Source organism: Microtus pennsylvanicus, chromosome 8 (assembly GCF_037038515.1).
Source record: "Microtus pennsylvanicus isolate mMicPen1 chromosome 8, mMicPen1.hap1, whole genome shotgun sequence".
Lineage (NCBI taxonomy): Eukaryota > Metazoa > Chordata > Mammalia > Rodentia > Cricetidae > Microtus > Microtus pennsylvanicus.
The window spans coordinates 40,387,670-40,410,360 of NC_134586.1; the positions used below are offsets into that span (position 1 = coordinate 40,387,670).

At 39.1% G+C, this 22,691-nt stretch overlaps 1 protein-coding gene across 5 annotated transcripts in view; it reads right to left on the reverse strand.

Annotated features, from left to right (window-relative positions):
* Positions 1 to 22,691, reverse strand: part of Cntn4 (contactin 4) — a 998,986-nt gene that overhangs the window by 256,696 nt on the left and 719,599 nt on the right. For all 5 annotated transcript variants that reach the window (XM_075983304.1, XM_075983301.1, XM_075983302.1 and 2 more), the window contains one exon: positions 951 to 1,046. In XM_075983304.1, coding sequence (XP_075839419.1) covers positions 951 to 1,046 — 96 coding nt within the window. The remainder of the gene's footprint in view (positions 1 to 950; positions 1,047 to 22,691) is intronic.

Genomic DNA, 22,691 nt, shown 5'->3' on the forward strand with positions numbered 1-22,691 from the left:
AATTTGGGGACCTGATGCCCTCTTTTGTTCTTAGGCATTGTGTACATTCATGGTGTGCGTGGATATGTTCAAGCAAAATAATCACACACCTAGAGCTAACCCAAAAAATACTTTGTGAACTTCTAATATATATCTTTTAACCCTGAATGTGCAGCAACTATTGCTTGGTGTTTCCTAGTATTCTCCTTTATAAACACAGCCACGGTCTTGACATGAGGTTATTGCTTGACACACTTGATTTTTCAGTGTCTTTTGCCCCTTGGTGTGATTAAATAAAATAGTATGTGAACTTTTTCTCCGTAGTTCTATTAGATATTACAACAAATTATTAAACCTTATTTAGAAGTAGCAAGTCAGAAGACTGGAAATGAGGAAGTTAGTTGTTCCAAACCCTGGAGGTAGCATAGGCTTGGGTTCTGAGCCTTTTACTGTGGAGTCTGACACTAACTCTAGGCAGTGGCGTCAGGATGGAATTGAATCATTTCATAGCCTGCTGGCATCCAGTGTGCTGGAGAATTGGTTGTTGGTTTTAAAAATAAAAACATACATACTTTGTGGCAGAAGCATAATCGGGATGGTTTATAGATCCTTTCCCAGACCCAGAAGGGGTAAATAACTAAATGCCATGTTTTTCTTTTAACCCTGTAGAGATGTAATAGATACTGATATTTTCGCTACATTGTCTGACCATGCAAGAGGATTCTAACTTTGACTGGCTTAGATGTGTATTCCATTGTACCAGGCACACGGTGAGACAGGACATTTGTACAACCTGATATTTTCCTATTCTAATTATAGGAGGCATTCACAACATCCCTTACTATACACAGAAGGACTATGGGAATATCTATAAATGACACTGTTCCCTCAGCTGGTGTCAAGAGGGAAGACATTCTGCAAGAAAAATATCAGCCAGTGAAGTGTGCACACACGGACATATTTGTAAGTACCTCCAGAATGGGGCGGCGGGCCACACAGGAGTACCATTCCCTGACCCCGACGGACTGACACTGTGCTTCTTGTCCTTGTCTTAAAGTTTTCAAGATCTGTTGGGAGAAATGAAGGAAAACACATTTAAGCTTTACAACCTTAAAATACCAAGGGAGACTATTGCTATTTCCATAAGGTAGCTGAGCTGAAAAGTATCCCGGATTGCATCAATACCAGGGAAATTCTGCTTAGCTGATACTGATGATCTTTTAGCAATATTGTTCCTCACTCCTAGATTCCATTGCTAGATTGTCCAATAAAACAGGTACTGTCCATGTGTGCCTATTCAGACTTCGAAAATCTAAAATTAAATGTGTGATTTAGTTCCTGTGATAACACTAGTCATTTTTTGAGTACTCAGTAATTACATACCATACTGAAAAGCACACATAAAGAACACTTCTATCATTCTAGAAAATTCTACTAGACATTAACAACTTAAGTGAAGAAACTGAAGTTTGTTTGACCTCCTGCAGTTAAGTGTCATTGTTATGATTAAAAACCCTTATTTCTGATACAATACTATTTTCACAAACTTATTTTATGCAACTATACTTTCTCTCTATATATATGTGTTGATACATATTATATATACATATATACACATACATACATATATATATGCAATCTGAGTTTTAAAGATATAGATCATAGATACAGTACAAACTTGTTCTGAAATCACAATCTCAAACACACTATTTTTAAATAACATACTTCCAAGTGCTGGGATTACCAGACTCTGTTCTTCTATGCACATATTATATGTATTTGCACATATGTAAATATAAGTACAATATAAACAGACATATTTACAAACAGATTATTTTAAATTTATATCTGTTTTTAAATATTGATAAGGGACTGATTATCATTCTTTTGGGTAGAAACTTTTATTTCTACAAGAAGAAGAGAGAAGGCATTTATAGTCCAAGCGATACAACTGGAAGAAACAAATAACCAGCTACAAGTAAATAATGAGTGGTATAAAAGACACATAATAAACTGGCAGATGCCATTCAACAGAGTATTTTAGCTTCCAACATACCCAGTACAAATCCTCCTGATAATGAATACAGAAACATTTATTTCTTCAATTTTTTCTCTACTGTTTGAATCATTTGATCTCAAAATCCATTTTGGATTTCAGATTTTGTTTTTTGACTCAACTATGTCATATGGGGTTATAAGTCATGCATGGTGGTACCCACTGGGGTAGAATAACACTGACTTCTTCCTTGGCCATTTTAATGGTTGCTTTGCAATGATAAGATTGGCTTATGAAAGATAAACCACAATTACAAAACAATTATATGTGCTCAATATCATTACTGCCTATACTTACTATGAAACTTGTGAATGATAGGGCCACATGAGCCTGGGCAACTTTTGCCCAATTACCTATTGACATGTTTCACATCCAGATTATTTTTAGGGGAAGTGTATGATACAGAAAAAGCATGTGAACTATTTATTCTCACAGATTTTTCTAGATCTGGGAAAAAATAATCTCACATCAATAAAATCCAAAAAAGGGAAACACACATACAATAATACCACCATCAACAACAAAACAAAAAATCACTTGTAAGAAAGAGGAATGCTGCCACATTGGAGAGTACATAAGCTATTTTATTTGAGGTCTTCTTCCTTACACTCATGCATTTTGTTACTAAAGCAATGGTTGACTATAAGACACAGCATATGACAAAGAATTAATATTGATGCACCACAGTTTCTTAAAACAGCAGGTTTTTCTAGCTTTACATATGGCTCATTGATATGCAATGCATACATCTTAAAAATAACTATTTCTACTTTTGTGGTGACTTCATTTGTCATCATTTTGCCTAAAAAATTTCTGAGGTAACATGCTGAGGGATGAAAAGTTTTATGGTAGATGATTCTTCAAATCATATTTTTTACTCCCAAGTATTTATCCTGTAATTTTCTTGTACAAAATGGTATTGATATCTTATTTTTAACCAAATTAGAAAATGTGTTACAGTATTTGCAGTGAGCTAGCACATCAAGACCACAAGAGTGATTTAACTGTTAAATTCCTGGATGAATGAAGGGACACAAAGGCCTTAAGATTGTAACATGCAATCACTAATCAAAAACCCAAGAACAGAAAGGAATTTGGAATTAAAGCACAGAGTAAATCATAGAGCAAGATGGAAATACATCTAGATATTTCCTGTGTAGAAATGTATTAAAAGCTGAGAGCTGGTTTAAAAAAAAAAAACCACTAGCTTACTTGGACATTGACTAAAAAAAGCAATTTATTACGCCACCATTAAGAGACCAGCCATTGCACACATGGGCAGGAAGGGCTGAAGCTATCTGCAAGCTGGCACCTCCCAGAGGAGCATATAAAAAGTTGAGCTGTAAAATGGCTAGGAAAGGTTAATGAGATAGTAACACACATCATGGTTTGCCATAAGTCCACAGAGGAAAGGGAGAAAATGAAGAATGAAAAATGGCACAGTAAACGACGCACATAATGCAGTCACTTTTAGTTATGTATTCTGTGTATTATTTAAGTTTTAAAATACAAATTTATATGTTTTCTTGTTTTGGATTGACCTGGATTCTATTAATTCTCACAATGTGTCCTCAGCACAAGAAACTGTCATCACCCATATCCTGTCTTATTGCTTCCTCCAGTTTTGAAATAAAGCAATCAATAAGGAAATCAATATCAACCCAGGAAGATGGTCAAGTAATATGTTGGTTATGAATATGATTTCCATAATGATTATTTCCACATTTATAAAAAGAAAGAGGCATTTTCAGAGAGTAATTCCAAAACCCTGTTACCAGGCAGCATATTTTCCACCATATCTCGGATGTGTTCCATTTGCCCCCTAAGTGTGTCTGCACATACTCATGGTGGCTGGGACTGCAGAGGCTTTTATCCAGAACAAATATGAATTCACGAACTCTCATGAGTTGCAAAAGGCACATTTTAGAAAACATTCTTTCCTCTCAGGAAGGATGAAAAAACCATTAGTGAGGCTGGCATGGTTGACTGGATTTCCAAGTGTGAGTTTATAGCAGGAGGAAGAATTGCTCAGTGATTTATCACACTGGCTTTGGAGTCAAAGGGAGGAAGAGTTGCTCAGTAGTTTATCACAATGGCTTGGGAGTCAAAGGGCCAGCTATACGCTTTCAGCACTCATACCCTGTGACGACCGTCCGCCATTACAAGATGGCGCCGGCTCCCACTCAGGGCGATGCCCTAAGTTGTTTTTCACATCAGCGCTACTGTGCTGTTTTGCATTCTTTTGCCTGCTAATCTGCCTAGCAACGCCAGCCGTCCAATCCTGTATAGCCTTGTGTAGTAGGCCAGCTAGACACGCCTACACCCTGCATATAGGCACACCTCCTGCCGTGGTCGGGGCCCCTCACCTTCAGCTCTCCCTCAACCAAGCAGCGCTTCAATAAACCGTGATTGAAGAAGGATCCTCGAGTCGTGGTGTTATTCCCTGCTGGTCAGGGCTCGCCGCAGCTGGTGCCGAACCCCGGGAACCTCTGTGGCGGCATCACGGTGAGGGGTCAAAGAGGATTCAGAACTTCACACGGGAAGCGGACGATATCGGTAAGTCCCCAGGTATGTTGATTGCAGGAATCAACCCTATTATCTTTGCTGTGCTGTTTCTTCTGATGGTGATTTTGTTATGATGTGTTGTTTTTGGCTTCGTTGCCATATGCCTGGGCGGGAGTGCCTTTGTTGCTGTGCTTAAAGCGAAGATAAGTCCGCTGTAGATAAAACGGCAGCGCGTGCTTGTGAATAAATCTTGTGTAGATAATTAAGTGTCATGGGTAACAAGCACAGCTCACATTGTGAGGCTTTTGTACACTCAGCTCAAGCCATTTTACGCCAGAGAGACTTAAAGATCAGTGAGGGTACTCTTAAGAAAGTCCTACAGGACATTGATCGCACGGCTCCATGGTTTCTGGTCTCAGGAGACTTAAACGTCCCCAGTTGGGACAAGCTAGGGAAAGACCTCATGAGAGCTAGAGAAGAAGGTACACTCAAAGCAGGAACTTTTCCATTTTGGAAGCTGATGCGGTCTTGTTTGAAGGATGATCAGAATGTGGAAGCACTCAAGGCAGGCCGAAGGGCATTAACGGCATATCAGGACAGTCTCTCAGGGACGGACAGCAGGGATGATGAGGAAAAAGGGGAACAAAGGAAAAAGAAAAAAGGAGGAAAACAAACACAAAAGGACATGTCCAAAGAGAAAAGAGATGTCGACACACCCAGGGTAGAACCGAGTGCACCGCTCTACCCACTATTAGATGAGTTTGCTCTAATATGATATCTAATATGATAGATATATCATAATATGTATCATATTAATATAATATCATATATATCATAATATGTATCATATTATTATATTAATATATATTATTATGTTAATATAATATCATGTATATCATAATGTGTATCATATTAATATAATATCATATATATCTAATATGATATCTAATATGATATCTAATATGATGGCGGAAACCGCCATCATATGAGGAATCGAGATCCGGATGTCATTTCATTCGGGGATCTACTTGGTCAAGACTGGCCTCTGCTTTCCCTGTATTCGAAGACCCTCAGACAAATAATAGATGGCATGAACCAATCTCCTATAAACAGCTTAAAGATTTGGTGCAAGCAGCCCAAACGTATGGCCATTCAGCAAATTATACATTAACGTTGCTGAAGAGATTAACTGCTCAGGCCATGACTCCATCAGATTGGATGGAAATAGCTAAAGCATGTCTTTCTACGGGACACAGGACCCCTTCAAAATAACACCGTAGGAATAGTTTTAGGGAGATCTTCTAATACTATGAGAGGTTTGATAATCTTGCCGGGAGTGATAGATCCAGACTATCAAGGGGTAATCAAGGTCATGTGTCACTCTCCTTTTGGAATCATATCGATTGCCCCTGGAGATCGCATTGCACAATTGTTGATAGTCCCTTCCATGCATGGGAACTTTCCAGCTAAGTCTAAACAACGAGGACTTCAAGGCTTTGGCTCAACGGGTGTTGACTTGGCCTGTTTGTCCTTGGACCTGGGCAATAGGCCAATGCTAACCTTGAAGATTGAGGGAAAAGAGTTCTCAGGCCTTGTTGACACAGGTGCGGATAGGAGTGTTATGCGCCGGGAGGAATGGCCAAAGTATTGGCCTCTCCAGGAGGCATCTCAATCTTTGCAGGGCCTGGGTTACCAAGAGACGCCTGAAATTAGTGCAAAAACACTACATTGGCAGACTCCAGAACAGAAGGGTACCTTTCAACCATTTGTAGTTCAGATTCCTATTAATCTATGGGACAGAGATATTCAACAACAGATACAATTAAAATTGACTAATAAATATTCACAAGTATTCCAATTTACACCTGATACACCTCAAGTGGTGAAATGTTTAGTGGTTCTACAAGTTTTCAAGGATTTTTCGAACTGTGCTATAAATATTTTTTCTGATTCGCATTATGTAGTTAATGCCGTTGCTTATTTGGAAACAGCTGCGATTGTTCAAATGCATAGCTTGGCAGCTCCTATATTAAATCAGATTAGAAATGTTATTTTATAACGCAATTATTCCTTCTATATTGACCACATAAGAGCACATTCCTTGTTGCCTGGACCTATGGCTGCAATGAATGACTTAGTTGATAAGGCGACACGCCTTACATTTCTATGTTTAAATGATTCTGTTTCTCAGGCATCAGAGTTTCATCGTCTTTATCATGTTCCTGCTAACACCCTGCGCTTAAAATTTTCAATTTCACGTGAACAAGCGCGTGCAATTGTTGCGCAATGCACTGGGTGTGTTCAGTTTCTGCACCCCCCCCCATGTGGGGGTTAATCCCAGAGGTCTTAAACCTCTTGCCCTCTGGCAAATGGATGTAACCCATATTCCTGAATTTGGAAAACTCAAGTATGTACATGTTTCCATTGACACCTATTCTGGGGTCATTTTTGCCTCACCACTGGCTGGAGAAAAGGTGATTCATGTAAAAACCCATTGCCTGGACGCTTGGGCAGCTTGGGGAAAACCACAACTTCTAAAAACTGACAATGGCCCAACGTATACGTCCCGGGGATTCCAAGGCTTCTGCACTCGTTTGCAAGTCACCCATAAAACGGGATTGCCTTATAACCCTCAGGGCCAAGGAATTATTGAGCGTGCTAATCGCACACTCAAGGAATTGCTTCAAAAACAAAAAGGGGGAATAGCAGAACATGCAACCCCTAAAGAAAGGATTGCTTATGCCTTATTTACTTTAAATTTTTTAATTAGAGATGCAGACAATAGGACGGCCGCTGACCGTCATTCTTTTGTGGCTTCTATTGAACAGCAACAAGTGATGTGGCGTGATGTGCTTGATAACAAATGGTATGGACCGGATCCAGTTATAATGAGATCCAGGGGAGCTATTTGTGTTTTCCCGCAGGAACGTCCGGATCCCATCTGGGTGTCAGAAAGACTCACAAGAAAGATAAAAGACGCGCCAAAGACTCACGGCGAGAATGATGAATGTTCTAATGACATACAGCATTCTGATGTTGGGATGGAGGATCCCAAAAGGCCTTAATAATGAGAATTCCTATTTTTGTGCCTGTGCCAGTAGTTGCTGATCCTAATAAGTTTCCTATTGTAACTTTGCTAAGAGAGAAGCGTGATTTTGGTATTACTGCAGCAATAGTGACTGCAATTGTAGCTTCTGCAGCAGCTGCTGTTACAGCTGATATTGCTATGGCCAATCAAGTTCAGACTGTTCTATTAACGAGGTGGTTCAACAAACGTCCTCTGCTTTAACGGTACAGGTAACAATTAACAAACATCTGGCCTCTGGCATTTTGCTTTTGAATAAGCGAGTAGATTTGCTAGAAAATAATCTGTATACTTTGTTTAATGTTATCAGTATGAGTTGCGTGGATAAGACTCCCGCAGTATGTGTTACACCATATTTAGCTAATGCTAATGAGTCAAAAGCATTAGGACAATTGCTTGCAGGAAATTGGTCTAGACAGCTTGAAAGTTTGCAGAGAGATCTTACCCTAAGCATCCTTGACCTTAATCAAACTCGAGCCGAGATGATTACCCTGGAAGGATACACTGATTGGTTGCTACAGACTATTTCCTACTTCAAAGAGTGGGTGGGAGTTGGCATGTTTGGTGTTCTGCTTGCTGCAGGCGTTGTTCTGGCGTTGTTTTTGCTGTGCCGGATCTCTCGAAGGCGACAGGTGGAAAAGATGGCAATTGCTAAGGCACTAGCAGCGCTGGATGCAGGCAGTTCCCCTCAAGCTTGGATAGCGGTACTTAAGGATGCATAGTGTGGTGCCCTTGCACCTGGAGGCGTTAACGCCATTGCACCCAGAGGGACCATGCTATTGCTCTGTCAGTCTTACACTGCCTTTGCACCTTCAGGGGTTTGCACCCATTGCACTGGAGAAGGAGTGTTGGCTGGCTAAGGCCTCCTTTGATCGGTCCACGCATCATGAGGCGGAGACCAGAACGGGAGTAAGTCCTTTTTTGTTTCTTTTTATAAAAACAAAAAGGGGGAACTGTGACGACCGTCCGCCATTACAAGATGGCGCCGGCTCCCACTCAGGGCGATGCCCTAAGTTGTTTTTCACATCAGCGCTACTGTGCTGTTTTGCATTCTTTTGCCTGCTAATCTGCCTAGCAACGCCAGCCGTCCAATCCTGTATAGCCTTGTGTAGTAGGCCAGCTAGACACGCCTACACCCTGCATATAGGCACACCTCCTGCCGTGGTCGGGGCCCCTCACCTTCAGCTCTCCCTCAACCAAGCAGCGCTTCAATAAACCGTGATTGAAGAAGGATCCTCGAGTCGTGGTGTTATTCCCTGCTGGTCAGGGCTCGCCGCAATACCCTATCACTGTATGATGTGGGTGAATTCCTTAATCTCCTTGAACTTCAATTTCTTCATCTCTAGTATCAGGTCAATAATTCCTATCTTGTAGGGATTCCTGAAGATTAAAATGATGTGTGTAAAGCACTTAACTTGCTGCCTGCTCCAAAGTTAGTGGTCTATAAGCGTTAGTAGAACCATTATGGTTTTTGAGCATCAAAGAAAATTCTACACAAAGTGACTGAGAAAATGAGTTTAAATTTCTCCTAAAGTAACATTGACATTTGTGTGTCAAAGATTTCTTGGAACATGTAGCATACATACACACACACACACACACACACACACACACACACACACCCCACCCTATGATACAGTATGCTCATAAAACTTAAACATATCCTTTTTGCTATTTTGTTAAGCAAAGACACTTGCTACAGTATACCCAGTACTTTATCCCTGTGAGTCTGCAGTCTGCAACCTTCATATGACTTACAATTATAAATGTGGTGGCTCCAGGTAGTTTCCTGAAAGACATTCTTTGTATAATATTATGATCTGAAAGAATCTGTGTTTCTTTTCACTATAAAAAATGAAAAATAGATTCATGAAATAGGAAATTCTCCTCTTTGAAATCAAAAATATTGATATTTTTAGACTTTTTGAGACATGGTCTCAAACAATGTAGGGTAGTCTCAGATTTGCTGTGTAATTGAGGATAACCTTGAATTTATGGTCTTCCTGCTGCTACTTACAGAGAGTTGAGACTGTGGGCATGTGCTACTACACATAGTTTTATATGATGCTGAAGATAATAATATACACTGCCAGCCCTACTATGCTACTTTTAATCAAAAATAAAATAAACATTTTATTTATTATAAACATTTAGTCATTAAATGTAAAGTTTTAAGAGTTCATTCTTTACACTAAAAATAAAAATATAAATCAAAGCTTAAATAAGTTCAGGTATACTGATACTCATAAAATGTTGATAGAACTGCATATATCTTGTAGAAGGAGTGAGCAGGCCTGCTTTTCATCCCATTCAGCTCCCGTACGGCTAGCTTAGTCCCAGAATAATTACATGGAAACTGTATTCATTTAAACACTGCCTGGCCCATTAGTTCCAGCCTCTTATTGGCTAATTCTCATATCTTGCTTTAACCCATATTTAGTAATTTGTGTAGCACCATGAGGTGGTGGCTTACCAAGAAAAATCTTAACCTGCATCCATCTCGGGTCGAAGAATCATGGTGTCTTGCCTGACTCTGCTTTCTTTTTCCCAGAATTCTATTCTGTCTACTCCATCCTCCTAAGAGCTGGCCTATCAAAAGGCCAAGGCAGTTTCTTTATTAACCAATGAAAGTAACACATAGACAGAAGACCCACCTACAGTGCCTCCAACCAGCTGTAAGTAGCCTGGAATACTACGCCCACATTCCTAAAATATGGACTGTGGATATTTTCCTTTTTTTTTTTAAAGAGGGGGAAGTGGTGTGGGAGAATTGTCTGTATTCTGTCAATCATGTTTTAAATAAACGCTGATTGACCAGGCAGGAAGTATAGGTGGGAAAACCAGACAGGAAGTAGAAATAATGCAATGAGAACAGGAAAATTCTGGGAAGGAAGAAGTTGATTCCTCCCACTCTTGCCCAGACCACTGAAGCAGCAGGATGTGATCTGCCCCACTGAAAAAGGTACTGAGCCACCTGGCTAACATAGATCAGAATAATGTTTTAACATAAGCTACAAGAGCTAATAAGTAGCCTGACTTATTGGGCCAATCAGCTTTATAACTTAGAGAGATCTCTGTGTGATTTTTCTTTGGGCCTTGTTGGCTGTGGGGTACCGGGTGGGGCAGAAAACCACAACAACAAGCAGGCCCTCATGTTACACTATCTTACTCTTTCTTTTTTAGGAAATACATTTTTTATTTTTATTTTGGTGGTCAAAGTTGTTTCTTTTTCTTTTTTATTAAAAATTTCCACCTCCTCCCTGCCTCCCTTTTCTCTCTTCCTCCTCCCACTTCCCACCCCCACCCCCTCCCTCTCCAGTCCAAAGAGCAGTCAGGGTTCCCTGCCCTGTGGGAAGGTCAAGGTCCTTCCCCCTCCATCTAGGTCTAGGAAGGTGAGCACCCAAACAGGCTAGGCTCCCACAAAGCCAGTACATGCAGTAGGATCAAAACCCATTGCCATTGTCCTTGGCTTCTCAGCAGCCCGTCATATATTATTATTTTTATTTATATTATATGTGTGTGTTTGTCTCTGTGAGGAATGTGCAAATGAGGGCTGGTGAGCACAGAAGAGGAAGCTAGGTCCCCTGGAGCTAGAGTTACAGGAGGTTGTGGGTGCTGGAAACTGGACTCAGGCTCTCTGGAGAAAATACACACTCACTAAGCTATCTCTTTTGATTATTTTATGTTAGTCATTTTCACCTGTTTTATCCGATGTTCAGCAAAAAAATTTATCGAGCTCCTTGTTTTGTGTCAACCATGGTTGTTAGCCATTTTTTTTAATCAACAATAAAGCTTTGATAAAAACTTTAAGACTTTGAAAAAAGAAATTGTAGAAGATACCAGAAAATGGAAAGTTCTCCCATGCTCTTGGATTGGTAGGATCAACATAGTAAAAATGGCAATCCTACCAAAAGCAACCTAATGATTCAATGCAATTCCCATCAAAATCACAACACAATTCTTCCCAGACCTTAAAAGAACAATACTCAACTTCATATGGAAAAACAAAAAACCCAGGATAGACAAAACAATTCTATAAATAAAGGAACTTACAGAGGCATCACCATCCCTGACATCAAGATCTATTACAGAGCTACAGTAATCAAAACAGCTTGGTATTGGCATAAAAATAGAGACAATGACCAATGGAATTGAATTGAAGTCCTGGATATTAATCCACACACCTATGAACACTTGATTTTTGACAAAGCTAAAATTATACAATGGAAAAAAGAAAGCAACTATAATAAATGGTGTTGGCATAACTGGGTGTCAACCTGCAGAAGAATGAAAATAGATCCGTATCTATAGCCATGCACAAAACTCAAGTCCAAATGGACCTCAATATAAATTAGACCACATGGAATCTGATAGAAGAGAAACTGGAAAGTAGCCTTCAATGTATGGTCACAGGAGACCACTTCCTAAATATAACTCCACTAGCACAGACAATAAGAGCAACAATAAATATATGGGACCTCCTGAAACTGAGAAGCTTCTGTAAAGCAAAGGACACAGTCAATAAGAAAAAAGGCAGCCTACTAAATGGGAAAAGATTTTCACCAACCCCACATCAGACAAAAAAACTTATCTCCATAATATGTAAAGAACTCAAGAAACTAGACAATAAATTCTAAATAATACAATTAAAATGGCATACTGAACTAAACAGAGAATTCTCAACAGATGAGTTTCAAATTGCCAAAAGATACTTAAGGACATGGTCAACTTCCTTAGCTATCAGGGAATCCCTAATCAAAATAACTCTGAGATACCATCTTACACCTGTCAGAATGGCTAAAATCAAAAACACCAATGATAGCTTAGGCTGGAGAGGATGTGAAGAAAGGGGAACACTAATCCATTGATGGTGGGAATGCAAACCCAAAAGATGTTCAATCATACTTCAAAAGCATTTGTTCAACTATGTTCGTAGCAGCATTATTTGAAATTGCCAGACCTGGAAACAACCTAGATGCCCCTCAACTAAAGAATGGATAAAGAAAGTGTGGCACATTTACACAGTAGAGCACTACTCAGTGGTAAGAAACAATGACATCTTGAATTTTGCATGTAAATGGATGGAATTAGAAAACACTATCCTGAGTGAGGTAACCCAGGCCCAAAAATAATGAATATATGGTATGCAATCACTCAAAAGTGGATAGTAGTCATAAACAAAGGACATTGAGCCTATAGTTCATGTTCCTAGAGAAGCTAAGTAATAAGTTGAACCCAAAGAAAAAATATATAGACCTAACTAGGAATTGGAAACCCACAAGATTGCCTGACGAAACTGGGAGCATGGGGGTTGGGGTAGAAGGAAGGGTAGAGGGGAGCATTGTGGAGAACTTGAGGAAATGGATAGTCGAGAGGAAGGAAGGACAGCTACGAGAGCAAGGAAAGAGGTATCTTGATTGAGGGAGCCATTATGGGGCTAGCAAGAAACCTGGCTCTAGAAAATTTCCCAGGAATCCATAAGGATCATCCCAGCTAAGACCCTAAGCAGTAGAGGAGAGGGTGCCTGAACTGGCCTTGCCCTGTAGTCAGACTGATGAATATCTTCAATATCACCATAGAACCTTCATCTAACAACAGATGGAAACAGAAGTAGAGACCCACATCAGGGCACTGGACTGAGCTCCCAAGGTCCAGTTGAAGAGTGGAAAAAGTGAGAATATGAGCAAGGAAGTCAAGACCATGAGGGGTTCACCTACTGAGACAGTTTGCCTCAGCTAATGGGAGCTCACAAACTCCAGCTGGACTGGGAGTGAACGAGCATGGGATCAAACTAGTCCTCTGAATGTGGTTGACAGTTGGGGCAGACTGCGGGGTCACTGGCAATGGCATTGGGATTTGTCTTTATTGCATGTACTGCCTTTTTGGGATCCTTTTCTCTTTGGATGTATACCATGCTCAATCTAGGTGTAGTAGGGAGGGCCTTGGATTTTCTACAGGTCAGGGTGCCTTGCCCATCTTAGGATTGGAGGGGGAGGATTAGGAGGGTGTGTGTAGTGAATGGGAGGAGGAGAGGTAGTGGGAATTTGGATTGGTATTTTTTTAAAGTAATAAAATAAAAAACCCAACAACTAAGCAAAACAAAGAAAATCCCATTCCAAATGCCTGGAACTTATTACCTTTTTTTCCTGTCTAAACTAAGGAACCCACATGTTTTAAAATACATTCATATTGGAGCAGAAAGTCCACCCCTGAATTCTTTACATAAATAAAAGATTTATTTTATTTGTGTGTAAAAAATATATATAAAATATTTATATATTTTATAAAAAATATATAAAATTATTATTAAATGTATTATTTAATATATACTAAAATGTAACATTTTTATAATTTACTTGGTTTTTTTTTTAATTTTACAAGCATTGGTGTTTTGCCTCCCTGCATTTCTGTGTGAGGGCATCATTCTTGGAGTTACAGACAGTTGGTAGCTGCCATGTGGGTGCTGGGAATTAAATCCAGGACCTGTGGAAGAACAATCAGTGCTCTTAATCACTGAGTCATCTTTCTAGTCTTTAAATAATAACATTTTAATTAATTCTTTGAGGATTTCACGAATGCATACAGACTATTTTATCATATTCATCTTCTTGTTCCAGTTCTCCCCAAATTCATTCTAGAAACCCCCTTCCCACTCCCAAATACATGTCTTCTCTGTCCCCCAACCCCCATAACCTACCAAGTTCAATTTGATCTGCACATAAGCTCCTAGGTATGTGAATACCTATCACATTGAAGCTTTGTCAACCCACTAGAGGCCACACTCTTAAAGAGAAGAGAACTGGATCTTTCTCCCCTAGAAGCCATCAGCTATCAATAGCTTCTCAGCTATAACTGAGGTCTTGGGTGTGTCCTAAGTGAGAGAAATAGGTGGGGCTGGTGGGCAGAGAAAATAAATAGGAGGAGAAATCTAGGTTATTAAAGAAGAGTGAGGAGCAAGAAAAGGAGAGGAGGATACCAGGAGCCAGCCACCCAGTCACACATCCAGCTACTGAGTAAGAATATATATATATATATATATATATATATATATATATATATATATATATATATATATGTATGGTAAATGTAAAATCTCAGAGGCAAAATGTAGATGGGATAATTTAAGTCAACAAAAAGTGGATGGAAATAAGCCAAGCTAAGGTCAGGCATCCATAAGTAAGAATAAGTCTCCATGTATTTTATTGGGGAGCTGGGTGGTAGGCCCTCACAGGGTCAAAGAGTAAAAAACACCTCTCTGTGCTAGAATATGACTGGCTTGATCTTGGACAGGGATCTAGATTTTACTCTTTGTGTGTGATTGATACTGAAAAGTAAATGTCTTTTCTGATCATCTTTGTATCAATGATACATATAGTAAAATGAGTGACTTAATTCAACCAAGTGTATACTACTTATCAAGTCATAAGGAGATTACAGATACATAGCATTTGACTTTGGGATAGCTATAGAAACAATAATAAAATAAGTGAAGGAAACTTTAATCCATGAAGCCATTGGGAGGGAAAGGAAGAGCTGGGATTTTCATAATGGAGTCATCACTAAGGAATTCAGATGGAAAGCCGGGCAGTGGTGGTGCAGGCCTTTAATCCTAGCACTCAGGAGGCAGAGGCAGGTGGTTCTCTGTGAATTTGAGGCCAGCCTAGTCTACAGGAGCTAATTCCAGGACAGGCTCCAAAGCTACAAAGAAATCTTGTCTCAAAAAAACAAAAACAAAAACCAAAGAAAAGAAAGAAATTCAGATGGCGAAAACCCTGTGAAGATAGACAAAGACACATTTGCGCATGGTGAGCAATCTTGCTTTTAGTGAAACAAGACACTGTCCTTGTTCTATGTTCCTTGTAACATAGAATATTCTTCAAAACATATTACTACTCTGCCTTTATTTACAGAAACAAAACTTCAGCAAGCACTAAAAGGTAACATAGTAATACTACTTGCTGTGGAGACTTCTGTGGGCTTCTTTGGGTATCTAAACACTTTCATAAACAGTATCCCCTCAGAAGAATGTGAGCCCAATTCTAACTAGGTCATACACAACCTTATGTTCAATGTGTCTCTGCATATGGTTCTCACAACCACTCTTATGAAGTTGGTTCTATTATTCATTCCATTAAATGACATGAAAAATCAGTACCCATGTCACAGATGGAAAACAAGGAGGAGATGGATTAGAATCCAGACCTTTCCAACACAGGAGCCCATACATTTAGCATCGAGTTAAAGAATAGAATTAAAAACATATAGCTGATGGTTTGAATTGTTTGATCGGCCCATGTGACACGCACACTTTCTCACCCCTCCACTATTATTTTCTAGGCCTCAGAAGAAAATGAAGTTTGCTTTGTTGCCCTTTTCTCTGAAAGTGTAGGACTTTCCAGGCAGCTATTTTTAATTCTCATTTTAGTTCTTTCCTTCCCTTCATCTCTTTGACATACTCTATTTTATCTAGACCTTTGTGCTATTTAAGAAGTCAAAGAACAACTCAATTTAAAACACTTGCGCTTCCCCGTGTGCGCCATAAAATGTGCACCTACCTAACCCATGGGGTGACCGTGATTAGTGGGCGGTGGCACCACAAATAATGCTATTCGGCTTTGGAGACAGGTGCCCTAAAATGCAAGCTGTTATTACCAGCAGTTTTCTCTACAGGAACTCATCTCTGTTCACAGAGCACCCTGACTCTGGAGTGTTAATGGTTAGGATGCGGCAGTCTCCTGTCTTTGGTTTCATACTAAAGCAATACAAGACAAACAGGAAAATAATTTGAACTTTTGAATTTAAATGGAAAACATGGGCTCTTCACGGTGTTCTGCATCGTGATTAGGGATCTGGCCCCCAACGACAAAACTGAACTTACTCTTAGCTACTTTATCTCTTTGTTATTTTTTACAGCAATAACTGTGTTTTCTTATCTATACCTCAAGATCCTTAAGGATGACTCTATCTTGGAACCTCTAAGTATACCAAATCCTTCAATTGAAGCGGTCTTCCAATTTTGGCATATCATGGTGTTGCTAAAATTCTTTCTCTGGAAAAGATGTAAAACAAAATAACACATGGTAGTATTTGTTTGTGCTTTAACAAATAACTTGCCTGAAAATCAGAGTGTGGGGCTAGTCATTAGCTAGTTAGCCATAGAGGCCAGGCAATGGAATCTCACACCTTTAATCCCAACACTTGGGAGTCATAAACATTTTATCTAGGCACTAGGGAGGTGGAGACAAAATGGGATATGGCTGGACTGAGAGAGGAATATAAGGTAGGAGGAGACAGAAGCTAAAGCATTCAGTCTGGGCCCTTGTAGAAACAGGATGCCCCATTTGGTCTAAGGATTTCCTAGAGCTAAGAAATAGTGACTGGCTGCTCTGTTTCCCTGACCTTTCAACTTTCACTCCCTAATATCTGACTTCTGTTTTTATTTTTAAGACCAATTAGAAAGCACACTAGAGTAATCCTCCTTCCAAGGTCCCAAATGACAAACCAAGGCATGATTTTGCTAAAGTTCACTGTGGGGAATCAATAAATATATTGGGTCTCCTTACAGAGCCTAAGTGAGGGGTAACTTACAGGAGTATGGGCACTCTTCCCCCAGTTGGAAGCACCTGGAAAGCTTTATCCAACAGCAATGAGACCTTCACTTCAGCTTCATAGATGGAACCCTGCTCCATCTTTCCCAGCTACTGGGTACTGGAGCTCCTCCTCCACGCCACATAGAGAATTGCCAGATGGTAGGGAGCAGCAAATTCTCAGGAAAGAATCTTAAGTCCTGTTCCATACCTCTATCCTGAAGTGTAAAGAACTACTATCTCAGTAGGGATTATCTAGAGATAATAAGAGAACACAGCTTAACTCCCCAAGATGACTTATCAGATTGAAGGTCAGTCACTCTTGAAACGTTATCATTCCTTAGAATCCAGATTAGATGTGCCTTAAGTGGATCTTAACTCCAGTTAATCTACCACATCTTTTCTTGATTACCTCTGCATAGCAATATCAGGATTATCATATATCCAATTTTTCTCAGTCTTCCAATGTTTAAAACTATTTGACACAGAACTATCTGGGATGATGTACATTTAGCACATGAAACAGAAGCACTGCTTGGCAAAAGAAATCCCATTCCATCCATCCATCCATCCATCCATCCATCCATCCATCCATCCATCCTATTCAAGAGAAAACTGATGGGACCAAAACATGATATCATAACTGGAAATTGAAGGGACCAATGTGATCACAGTTTTTATACACTAGTCAGTGATACATCATATAATTATCTGTTTTGTTGTCCATGTGGTGGTTCTCAACGTTTGTGTTACAACCCCTTTGGGAGGGTCACATATTAAATATTTTGCACATCAGATATTTATATTACAATTTTTAAAATAGTAGAAAATTATAGTTATGAGGTACCAAAAAATTTATGGTTGTGTGTCAACACAGCATGAGGAATTTTAGTAAAGTATTTCAGAATTAGAAAGGTTGAGAGCCACTGTATTTTGAGAATTTTATGGTAGATAAACTTATGATAATTACAGCCTGCACAGAAAGAAACATATTTCTTCATTTTGATATTTCATTTCATAATTTTTGCTTTTATCCAATGAAAACTAAAATCTGCAAGTTATAATCAGCCTTCTTAATAAATGGGCCACCTTAAAATCAAATCAGCTACAGCAAAAGAACACTAGAATGAATATTCTCTGAAGAAAAGACTGAAAGTCACATAACAAGAGATTATCACAGATGGATGGTGGTACACACATCTTTCATCCCAGCACTCAGGAGGCAGAGGCATGTGGATCTCTGTGAGTTTGAGGCTGATGATCTGGTCTACAGAGAGCATTCCAGGACAGCCAAGGCTACACAAAGAAACCCTGTCTCCAAAAACCAACTGGGGGGGGGGGGAGAGACTATCACAAACTCAGTAATCTATAGGAAAATTGGCCACATAAAAGTCACAGATCCTGAAAAACCCAAGAGTCTACCAATCTATCTGTCACACAACAGTTCATGAAAAACTTTGTTTCAAAGTGAAATGAATCTCTTCACCTCAAACTTGTTCATTCTGTGACTTTTCTGTTGTAAGCTTTTCAGAGATTCAAGCCTGTCAAATTTGCTGAGCGCTCAATGGCTGTTTATCAGAGGTCTCGGCTAGGAGGGGTGGGCTCTGGCTTCCTACTCATTATTAAAACTAGAAAGACATGGGTTCACGTAACAACTTTCTCTAAATTCTGTCCTTAAAAGTAGCCCTTCCCTCCCAAGAAACTGTGGTGACAAGTGCTGAAAAGGAGAGACAGAAGTTACTAAAACCTTCTAGTCATTATTCAGCTTTGCAGAAAAGTTTTGCCTTCAAAGCCAGCAGGAACTTCCACATAACATACTCAGTTTTAGGGCATGGGAACAATAACATAAGGAATGTTGACTCATAATAAAAACATGCCAGCCATGCTTGAATTCATTGCTCCTAAGAAGCTGGACATACTTTGCCGTATAGTTATTTTAGGTGATTCAAGACTATGAGAAGTAACAAGTAATTATCATAAATTTCTTGGGATAGGAGGCAGTGACTCAGCTGTGTACTGGTTAGAGCACTTTGAAGGGCGTGAAAACCAAGGATATGTACAGAAAGGGAAGCTCTCAGATGAGGAGCAGCTGTTATGTATGTTGAATTTAAGATGTTTCAGAAACTTCAACCATATATTTTTATCTCATTTAATTACAGTTTTGAAAATAAAACCATCATCAACTCTACATGCCGGCACTGTGTTTATTCACTATCTGTTTAGATTTTGCTAAGGGTGCTGTTTCACATTCTCATTTTCATAAAGAGGAATCTGAGTGTTGGGAGCACGCTATGCTAGAAAGAGATGAATGTGTTTAAGTTTTTGCACTCTCAGAATTCATAAAGTAACAATAAATTTACAAGTCCAGTAGTTTCAAAGGCATGAATCTCACCTGCCCAGATACTCTGGCCCAGGTAAATGAATGGAGAATCTTTCAGTACAGTCTTAATTATTGACATTAACTCTTTTTTTTATTATTTTTATTGAGCTCTACATTTTTCTCTGCTCCCTCCCTACCTCTCCTCTCCCTTTCAACCCTCCCTCAATGTCCCCATGCTCCCAATTTACTTTGGAGATCTTGTCTTTTTCTACTTCCCATGTAAATTAGATCTATGTAAGTCTCTCTTAGGGTCCTCATTGTTGTCTAAGTTCTCTATGATTGTGGTTTGTGGGATGGTTTTCTTTGCTTTATGTTTAAAAATCACTTATAAGTGAGTATAAGTAATAATTGTCTTTCTGTGTCTGCGTTACCTCACTCAAAAGGATGTTTTCTAGCTCCATCCATTCACCTGCAAAATTCAAGATGTCGTTATTTTTTTCTACTGTGTAGTACTACATTGAGTAAATATACCACATTTTCCTTATCCATCTTCGGCTGAAGGGCATTTAGGCTGTTTCCAGGTTCTGGCTATGACAAACAAAGCTGCTATGAACATAGTTGAGCACATGCCCTTGTGGCATGATTGAGCATCCTTTGGATGTATACCCAAAAGTGGTATTACTGGGTGTTGAGGAAATCTGTTTCCTAATTTTCTGAGAAATCACCACACTGACATCCAAAGGGGCTGTACCAGCTTGCATTACCACCAGCAATGAAGGAGTGTTCCCTTTTCCCCACAACCTCTCCAGCATAAGTTGCCATCAGTGTTTTTTATCTTGGCCATTTATACAGGTGTAAGTGGAATCTCATTAACTCTTATAACACATATCTGTGCTGGATGGGTTGTTCCTGACAGATGGTGTCATTTTTGGGTATAACCAAAGGCTGAGGTCACAGAACTTCAAAATGGAATAAAAAACTACTTATAAAATGGAGTCTTCCAGGGCAACCTACAGCCTGGAAAAAAAAAAACTACTACTGTGTTATCCAGTATGGAGTTACTTTGAGTAAATCATAGCGTTATCTTAAGACACAAAAAAAGATTGTAGTATGATATACTTTCTAATGTCACTAGCTCTTAAGCATCCTGTAAGAGAGATGATGCAGGGTACAGAGGAAGGAAGGATGGAGTGAGCAAAAGAAAAAAAAGTCTGAGATGATCTCTTCTTACTATTTTATCTTTATGTGGGTCGTTGGACTTGATCTAGTGACCCAGTTAGTACAATTCCTGATGAACAACAGAGACATGAAATTTGTGAATTTTATATACACGGGATTCTTCATAGGAATGAAGTTCTAATAAATGACTGAAGCAAGACATTTATATACTTTCAGACAGAGCAGAACAAACCTATATGAACCAGAGTATTAAATTCTTGGGGTGTTCCTAAGAGATGTACTGGAGTGGGATTATAGAGACGGCTAAGTGGATAAAGTACTTGCCATAAAAACATGATAATCTGACTTGCAATCTTCATCATCTGTGAAAAAGCCAAGGTAGGGCAGGCCTCATTTGTAATCCAGGCATGAGAAAAGTGAAAACAGGAAGATGTTTACATCTGTTGCCTTGTTAGTCAAATTTAAATGGTGAGTTTAATACTCAGTGAGATATCTATCTAAAAAAAGTTATGTACATAATGATTGTAGGGAAATACCTAAAGTCAATGTTGAGCTTCCACATGTATGCACACATATGTGTGTATATCCACCAGAACATGTATATTTACACATACAAATATGATAACAGGGATGAGGGAGCTTTTGAATAATTAGACTGACTTCACAGTTGATGTATTCTTGCTTACTGAAGGCCTGATAGCCAGGCTCTAGTTACCACAGTCATAGTCACATCTGGGTCGTTGAAGGACATCCTCACAATAGCATCTTACTTAATTGTGCATGTAGAAAACAAAGACAGAATGGATGATTCTGAAGTAACAATTCCTCTAGTGGTTTCATCTTGAAATAATAAAGACCAGTTTTGCATATTTTTAGAGAATACATTTATGATTCCTTCAATGAGGAGAAATAAGGATTCATTCACTACCTATAATAAAGGTCTTATAAGCATTCATTATAATGTCAGTTACTACTTTAGCCACTGAAGATATATTGTTGGCAAACAAAAAAAGCATCTCTAATCTTAACGGGCTTGATGTGGATAGGTAGGAGAGTTTAGCTAGTAAAAGAACTTACTGCCAAGATTGATGACCTGAATTCAAATCTCAGGACCTACACGAGTTTAGGAGAGAATAGATTTCCATAAGTCCTTTGCCCAGCACATAGAGACCATAGCATCCAAATGTACAAATATATACACATACACAACAAATTGATATATAATACTTTAGAATATATTTAAATATAGAATTTAGTGAAAATTGAATTTTAAAAATGTTAAAGAAGTTAATGTGTACAAATCAGCAGAAACCAAAACAAATAAGTTGAAAATAAGTAACTCTTTAGTGGTACTATACGCTATAGAAACACAATAGGCAAACACGATAAAGGATTTTTATACAAAACTTGAAAAGAGATAGCGCTGTAATGTTGAACCTTTTTACTTTCTATCCTACTTCTGAGTGTGGGAGGATAAATCACTTTCTCTTGCCAACTCAGCTCTCATCCCCAGCTGAGTCTGCCAAGAAGGGTACAAAGGAGTGCCAATGACACAGCAGTCCTAGGTGAGTCTTGGAGTGTGCAATTTATAACTGTGCTTGAAGTCATCTTGGGTCATGTAACACCAGAGGAAACTAAGAAGTATTTTCAGCTTACATTTAAAAGTTTAAAATGTCTTAGCAGCAAAACAAAACAGCTTCCCCAGGACAAGAGAAATAAAGGAGTGAGCAGCAAAGGAGATGTGAATGTGGACACTGACCTTTAAATGAACGCAGTTCTGCAACTTAAATTGTGGTAAAGTTCTCGTATTAAATGGGGCTATTCTGTTCTGCCTTGGAAGTCCTATAAGCCAATTACTTGAGAGTTAGAAAGACCTGACAATCACGTCTTCAGCTCAACATCTCTTGCTTGACCTTCTATCTTCCTATTCCCCTTTAATATTATTCATAGTGTCATATGTGGTAGATGTATGAGGAGAAT